Below are 8,530 nucleotides of genomic sequence, written 5' to 3' on the forward strand. Positions count from 1 at the left end.
GGCACAAAGCCGGAAATTTTGGGGAAGGAAGAGTGAGTTGATAAAAACAACCCTAGTATTTGTCTGGTACTCTATTTTATTGGCTGTCAGAAAGATGAAAGGCAAAAATGAACTTGGTGGGATTTGAACTCAGAAGGTAAAAGTGCTGGAACAAATACAAGGAACTTTTGCCTGATGCTCTGATGACTCTACCAATTCACTGCCCTTGTTTAACAGAGCTCTAATAATCCTTTCTACTGAAGGCACAAGGCCTTGAAATTTTTGGGGAGGAGACTAGTTGATTACATTGACCCCAGTGTTTCACTGGTACTGAATTTATTGACCCTGAAAGGATGAAAGGCAAAGTTGACCTTGGTGATAACAGAGCTCTAATAATGACATCATAACTAATAAACTTTTTGGATAAGGTGCAGTGTAGCATATTGAACTGATATTCATCAATATTATACTAGAAGGGTGTGTGTGGGGGGGTATGCTATATTTGTAGTCAATAGATCAAAAGACACCCTACCAATTTCTGCTGTCCACCACTCTAAAGAGCCCAAATAATTCCTCTATCAGTACATCTGAAAAAAGTCTGTGTGTAAAGCCCATTCGAATAAGAAAGAAGTATAGCAACAAATTTGCAAAACATTGCAAAAGAGATAAGTTGAGTCAATGAGTCAACTACATGGGGGTAACTTGCAGCCCATGGAACCTTCTAAATGGCATCCCTAATGAAAAGTAACTTAATTTTTTTTAGTAGTGTGGCCTGCCTGATGATGGACATTGTATCAGGCAGCCTGCTTCATGAAGAGGTTGCTGATTCCTGGGCTATACAGTTGAGTGGCCTGCTAGAATTAGCAACCAAATTTCCCTGAAATCACACCACTACTGTATTTAAAATGGAAAAGACACAAAATATTACAATATGGTTGAAAATAGACAGAATGTTTATGGCTGGGACACCTGCGAACATAGGTCTGCTTGACTGAAGAAGGCTTGAGGGCTGAAATAACTAAAAAAAAAAAGGGCAGTTGGTAACTTTTGGATATTAGATTTACTACTAAGTATCACCTGAATGGTTTTTCTAGTTTAAACCCTCTACAGTTAATCTTAGCATTTGCAATGCTAAAAAAGGTAACTCTGGTTTGTACAACAGAAGAACATGGTAGTCAAAATAGACCTAAAATAGCTTGAATCAACAAGCTGCAACCTGAGTTTGTTCCAATGAGGTTTTCAGCAGATACCACTGCTGAGTATTGCTTAAAAAATATGGTTAGTGAGAGAATTAAGAAAGCAGGAATTTGATATCTGGCAGTGTGGTTATGACATCCATGGAACCAGTTCCATAAAGATTGGTGTAGTTTTGGCGTGCATTTGATTACAATGATTTCTGTACACCAAAAAATGGTAAAATGTGAATGGAATGGTGTAAATGCTGAAAGGTGAGAGGCTGAAATCAAGCAAGAAATCCAGAGAACAATTCCAAGAACATCGGTAGAAATTATTCTTTACAATGTAGAGTACATCTTTTTCTTTTTTCTTTTAATCACCTGATAATTTAATTAGTCAATTATTATTTCAGTAACTCATAACATTCACACATACACATTGACAACTCTACATTGCACTTGCAATTAACACTATATTTCCTGTTACCATAATTAGAAACAGTAGCTAAGTTTGGCTGGGCTACTGCTGTGTAGGAAAACAAAAATGCACTGTTAAATCTGCTAGAACAGTATATGTACACTGAGTGGCTTGTGTGGTTAAGAAGTTTGTTTCCCAACCACATGCTTTCAGGTTCAGTCCCACCAAATGACACCTTGGGCAAGTGTCTTCTACTATAGGGCCAGGCCAACCAAAGCCTTGTGAATGGATTAGGTAATCATCATCATGTCTGCTTTCCATGCTGGCATGGGTTGGATGGTTTGACTGAAAACTGGCAAGGTTTCTATGGCTGAATGTCCTTCCTAATACCAACCACTCTGAGAGTGTAGTGGGTGCTTTTTATGTGCCACTGGCACAGGTGCCATTGACTTGGCATTGGCCATGACTATGGTCTTACTTGGATTGACGGATCAACACAAGCATGATGTATCACCAAGGGTCTTGGTCACCTGTCACTGCCTCCATGAAGCCCAAAGCTTAAATGGTGCTTTTTATGTTCCATTGGCATGGGTGCCAGTCAGACAGCACTGGCATCAGCCACAACTACAATTTCACTCGGTTCAAGAGGTCTTCACAAGCACAGCATATTGCTTGACGACTGAAGGGTGCTTTTAATGGGTCAGTTATGTGACTTCAGCATTGACCACAAACTCCTATGAATATATATATATATATATATATATATATATATATATATATATATATATATTTACGTATGTGTGTGTGTGTGCATGTGTGTTTACATCTTCTTGTCTTGACATCACATGATAGATAATTGCAAATAAGTATCACTGTCATACAAGCAATATTATTCCTTTCCAATATTGTACCAAAACTTATCCTCCAGTCATGGAAATACTACCTTGCTTGAAAACAGGTGAGAGTTGGCAACATGATGAGTATCTACCTCAATGAATTTTGCCTGACCTATGCAAATATGGAGAAGTGAACATTAAAATGATAACAATGATCTACAATGATTAGACATTGCAACAATGGGTTTAAATTGTGATTGTAGTATCCAGCCAGAAGAAAAAGAAACTCAAGGCATGATTACACGAATATGAAAGCACATATGTGTGCGTACACACATACACCTAACTATATATGTATTTTCAGTTTCTTTCACCTAACACATTCGATGTTTAAAAACAACAACAAAAAAAAAAAAGATAAAAATTGTTCAACAAAGATGCCAAAGTTGATGTCCTTGAAATTAGTTCTTTGTTCCGAGACAAAAAAAAAATTCCTGTTAATATCAGAGAGCTGTGATCAAACTGAACTTGCAAATGAAGAAGGGGAACCATCCAATGTGACAAAGCGTGCCTTGCACAGTTGACAGAATAAAATATTTGCTGATTGAGGTTTTGGAAAACAATAACAAAAAACAAAAAGTTTGTTGTCAATGCCAAAGTTATTTTTCTGAAAATTTTAAAACAAATATTGAGAATATTGCAATCATAATACTAAAAAATGTCTAAGAATAGAAGGTTTTCAAAGAAACAAGTAATTGGATGACTAATTAAATGAATTAATTAATCAATAAACAAGACATACAAACCTGAAAATGTATGAAATAATCACAAAAAAGATAAAGATTATGATACAGAAAATGAAAGTATAGATTTATGATATAGTTACAAATTCTTTGATATATGAAGAATATATATGTTTTTTTTTTTTTGCTTTGTTCTTTTATCAAACACTCATAAGACTAACTAATATATTGTCATTTGTTAAATGTCCCAAACTTGTTCACATGGCTTATTGAAAGGTCTCTCTCTATTTAGCAACTCCTTTTTCTAGGCATCTATTTTTCCTCAATATACTAAAATTTGACAAGTAAAAATATAATTTCTATCACCTAGAAAACATGCATTATTAACCCTTTTGATACCAGCCCTGGTTATATGATACAAACTTCCTCTTTTAAAGTCATTTAAATTCAAAACCTTTATTCACATATTAACTTTGGGTTACCAACCTGCCCAAGACTGACCCTGGTTCTAAGAATCAAAATTAAAAATTCTGTCAAAGTTATATATTAATTTATGATTTATGTTCCAAATATATTACTAAATCCTTTGTTATTTTCAAAATTACTTGAAACAAAGGCAGTGTATTTCAACAGAAATACGGTAACAAAAGACATGTTTTTCGTAATCCACAATTTCAGTTCCTTCAAGCTTACATATAAACTACTGCATCAACAGACACAGTATTAGTTTTATCCCCAGCAAAAGTTTATAAGAATTTAAACTTTTTTTTTTTAGGTGAAGTAAATTTAATAGAATGTGAAAATCCTATTAAATATTTCAAAATTCAAATATCCATCTTAGAGATGCGTTTAACTTAGAAATGCTTTTAACTTTTTGATACCAAATTATCTCAGATTGTTAACTGACCACATTTCAGTTTGATCTTTTGTAATGACTTAATCAGGAATTCCTTATGACATTAAGAAGTTAATCCTTTTGATATCAAACTGCTTGAGATCAGCCATAGTTCTCTAATACAAACTTGCTGTTTTAAAGTGATCTAAATTAAAACCTGATACCAAATTTCCATGTTAAATTTTATGTTCGAAACACCAGCTTCATAATAATAATAATAATAATATTGCTAAATTCTTTATTATTTCCAAAATTAACTGAAACAGAAATATGGTAACAAAAGGGTTAAATGAGTCCCTGATTATATTTTAAAAAAAAGGTTCTATCAAGAGTTCAGACTGCTCATGCACACATCCACCTATATGCATATAAAAGTGCTTTATTTTAATGTTTTAAAGATGAAAGAAAACTCTACAGCAGCAAAGATACAACATCAAGACTAAATCTATAATTACATAATGTTTCTAAACAGAACTACTTTATGTCATTTACAAAGGTAAAAAAAGAAAAAAGAAAAATGGTATAGTTTGTTTTTCTTAATCTATTTCGTAAATAAATTCAAAATATTAATGAATGATTAAAAATAAATAATCCAAACCTGGTATTGTGGGCGGAGGCACTGCTTTACTCTTGGGTTTCGGTCCAAGAGGCGGCATAACAGGTTGCATCTTGATTATAGTGGCAGATGTCGGCCGGGATGTGGCACCCCCAATAGCACTTTTGGGTCGCTCGGCCCTGATGTGGCCGTAGGGTGATACCTGTTGTGTCTGGGCAGGGTCATGTGACTGGACTATTTGATCCAGCATGTCTCTAGACGATGATGGAGCCACGAACACTTGATCTGAGAGAGCAGGTCGAGAGTGTGTCTTTTCGTAAGCCGAAGAAATAGTGTGCGGGCGAGGCGGATCAGAATTTTGTACGTGTGGAGTGTTAGGCCAATTATTCCAGGTGGAACTAGTAGAGGGTGGATTCTCAGACGGTGTAGATGCATTCGAATCAATTCCTCGAGTGTCAACCCCGGTACTAGCGCTGTCAGTAGTCTGGAGAAAACAAAACCAAAACAAAAGATAAAAATAAAAACATGTTTAAAAGGATCAATTTAAAGAATTTTTTTTAATGTAGAAGGTTGTGTTAGTATTTTGCATGCAAAAGCTGCAAATGAAAGTTCACACAGATGTTTCTGTGTAGGTTTTGGAATTAAAATAAGCAGGTTAACTTTGAAACAGCTGATTTTTGAAAATATCAAAACCAACCACACCAATAATTTAGTGAAATTTATCAATGCTATAGTAGAAATTGAAGATATTGTTTGAGATTCTTCAACAGACCAACAAAACCAATTAAAACAGATTATTAATTGTCAAAGATTGACTGACAGGACAGTATGTAAAGTTTTACCGATTTAGAAATTTCTTTTCGTACATTTTTTTTTTTTTGCAACGTGGCCAGAAACATTTACATTTCTGATATTCTAAGCCAAGTTACTATAAAACTAATATAGAGGCACTTTCATAAAAACTTAACAGTATTTCCCGACCTATTTTCTCCCAGGCCCCCAAAAAACATTTTTAATATTTTATCACAATTATTTAATACAAAAGAATCTACTAGTAACTCTTTTATTAAGTACTGAGTACAAGAAAAAAATTACATTATTGACTAAGAAAAATCAAAAAAAAATCCCATGTGTCACCACAGTTTTCCCTGACCTCATCAGTGGAGTGTTTGACTCACTTGGAAATCATAATGGCTTGAGAAAACCACAACAGTAATAAAAACTTTGTAATTATTTTCTATTGCTAAAATAGAAAAACCAAACAATGTTTAAAATGCTGGAGCACTGCCTCAAAGTGTTTCTGTTGAACAATTCAACCTCAGGACTTATGTTTAAGCCTAGTATTTATTCTATCCTGAACTGCTAAGTTATGGGGATGTAAACACACCAAGAATATTAATCCAAATCTATTTTAAGCGCTTGTTTGCGAAGAGCATAACTAGAAATTGATTGGTAAATTTGAATCTTAACATTTCAAACCTAGTAAAAAAAAATTTTTTTAAATGAAAAAAAGACTGGGGTATTAAAGAAAAACCTTCCTAACAAAACACCAAGATCAATCACTAAGGAAACCTTTAACTGGCTCAATGTTGCAGTCACACAATATTACAACATCATTATTTTAATCTCCATTAATGAATTTGCTAAGACAGATTTCCTATGGTTGAATGCACTTCCTGTCGCCAACTTTCATCTTGTTCCAAGTAAACTAATATTTCCCTATGGCTAGACATGTTTCAACAGAAAATTGTTAAAGAAGGATATCACTTGTATAACAGTGATACTCATTTACAACTATCATTTTATATCAAGACAAGGAGACACCAACGCTTATACATGTATAAAAGAGAAAGAGCCCCATCAGTGATGAATGACCATCAGATTGCACCTAGAAAGTTACCCTCTGAGGTACAAATATGGGCAAGGTTGTTTATGGAAGACCAGCAGTCACCCATGCATACTAGCCTCCTCTCTCTATGCCACCAGTGTTATCCAAGGGAAAGGCAAAAGTCAATATAGCTTGGCAGCAGTGACATTGCAACTTATTTCTACAGCTGAGTGAACTGGAGCAATGTGAAATAAAGTGTCTTACTCAAGAACACAACACACAGCCTGGTTCAGGAACTGAACTCACTACCTCATGATTGTGAGCCTGACACTAACCACTGAGCCATGTGCCTTCACATACATAAATATATGTGATGGGATTCTTCAGTTTCTGTCAACCAAATCTACTCACAAGGCTTTGGTTGGCTCCATGTAAAAGACACTTGTATTTAGAAAGTGTCACACAGTAGAATTGAACCTGAAAGCATGTGGTTGGGAAGCAAATGTTTTGACCTCATAGCTACACCTGCATCTACAAAACTGAATATAGGTTTCAAATTTTGGCACAAAGCTAGCAAGTTCAGTAGAGGGGATGTCAATTATATCAACCCAAGTGTTCAACTGGTACTTATTTTATCGACCTAGAAAGGATGAAAGGCGAAGTCGACCTCGGCGGAATTTGAACTCAGAATGTAAAGATGGATGAAATGCCACTAAGAAATTAATTTAATATTGGTTCCAGATTTTGGCACAAGGCCAGCAAGTTTGGAGAAGGGGTTGAGTCAATTATATCAACCCCACTACTCAACTGGTACTTATTTTACAAACTTAGAATGCCACTAAGCATTTTACTAAGCATGCTGATGATTCTGCAAGCTTGCCACCTTTAACAGAACTGAATAATAAGAAAAAGAAAACTGAACAAAAATAAAACAGCATCAAAACAGATACCATGCCATTTTACATAGAACACTACTTTGGGTTACTAAAATGAGAGAATCAACCTGGAATTAACTAAGTTCAACCATTCTGAAGAATAAATTCCTGTAGAGTCATAAAGTATAAAATCGATAAATTTCAAAAGACTGAAAGAATTATCACATCTTTCATTCTAGCAATTTTATTATTATTATTACTAAATAAAAAAAATTAATTACGAGACATGAAATAACAGTAAAAAAATGTGTAGCAATTATATGCTGCTTTATTTTTTAAATACCCTGTCTTTGATCTGTTTCCTTTCTTTGGCATCAGTCAGATTAACAACTTGTACTTGATAACATCTCATCATTTTTATCTTTCAATTTATCAAACTGCACTCACCTTAGATGTCTGCGGTCTGAGACTATGTTTATTCCAAGTTACCTTCTGGCTAATATTTTTGTTTGTTTCACTGACTAACCAAAATTTGAAAAATCACAGATCTGCTGTTCTACCTATTCTTTGATAACTGTAATTAAGCTGTTTCTCTAATGTCTGTTTTTGTAATTCCCCGACCCCTCATGCTTGCAGTAAAGGCAAATGGCCTAGTGGTGAGAGTGTTGGACTCATGATCTTAAGATTGTGGTTTCAATTCCTGAACAGAACAGTTTGTTGTTATCTTAACACCTGAGTTGAGGTAATAAGGTTCAATCTACACAAGAGATTAATATCAGAAGAATGTGTATTCCCAGATATGTAGTAAAAGGAAATCATCAACATATGACAGTCTTCTTTCAGTTTCCCCACTCACAAGGCTTTTATCAGTCCAGGGCTATAGCAGAAAACATTTGCCCAAGGTGCCGTACAGCAGGACTGAACCGAAGACCATATGGTTGCGAAGCAAGCTTCTTATCCACCCAACCATGCCTTGCCTATTACTTTTCTGTCTTCTATAATAGCAAAGTCTTCATGGCTTTGGCATTACTTTTGATAACTGCTTTGAAGTAATTAGGTATACAAACGGTAGAAAGGAAAATTGAAATGTTTTCTTTTTGCATTTTCAAGAAAATCAATACATGATACCAGTAATAAAAAAGAAATATTAACTACAATTCAATTCTAGCAGCACCGTTAAAATTGGAGCTTCAAAGAGTAATTATATATATATATATATATATAT

General features: G+C 34.5%; 1 protein-coding gene across 1 annotated transcript in view; it reads right to left on the reverse strand.

The window, feature by feature from the left end:
* The window catches only part of LOC106883643 (protein MTSS 1), a gene marked incomplete at its 3' end in the record, with an annotated part of 307,187 nt that overhangs the window by 60,224 nt on the left and 238,433 nt on the right, over window positions 1–8,530 (reverse strand). The window contains exon 15 of the mRNA XM_052970923.1: window positions 4,645–5,086. Coding sequence (XP_052826883.1) covers window positions 4,645–5,086 — 442 coding nt within the window. The remainder of the gene's footprint in view (window positions 1–4,644; window positions 5,087–8,530) is intronic.

The sequence above is a fragment of the Octopus bimaculoides genome, chromosome 9 (genome assembly GCF_001194135.2).
Source record: "Octopus bimaculoides isolate UCB-OBI-ISO-001 chromosome 9, ASM119413v2, whole genome shotgun sequence".
In the NCBI taxonomy this organism is placed as follows: Eukaryota; Metazoa; Mollusca; class Cephalopoda; order Octopoda; family Octopodidae; genus Octopus; species Octopus bimaculoides.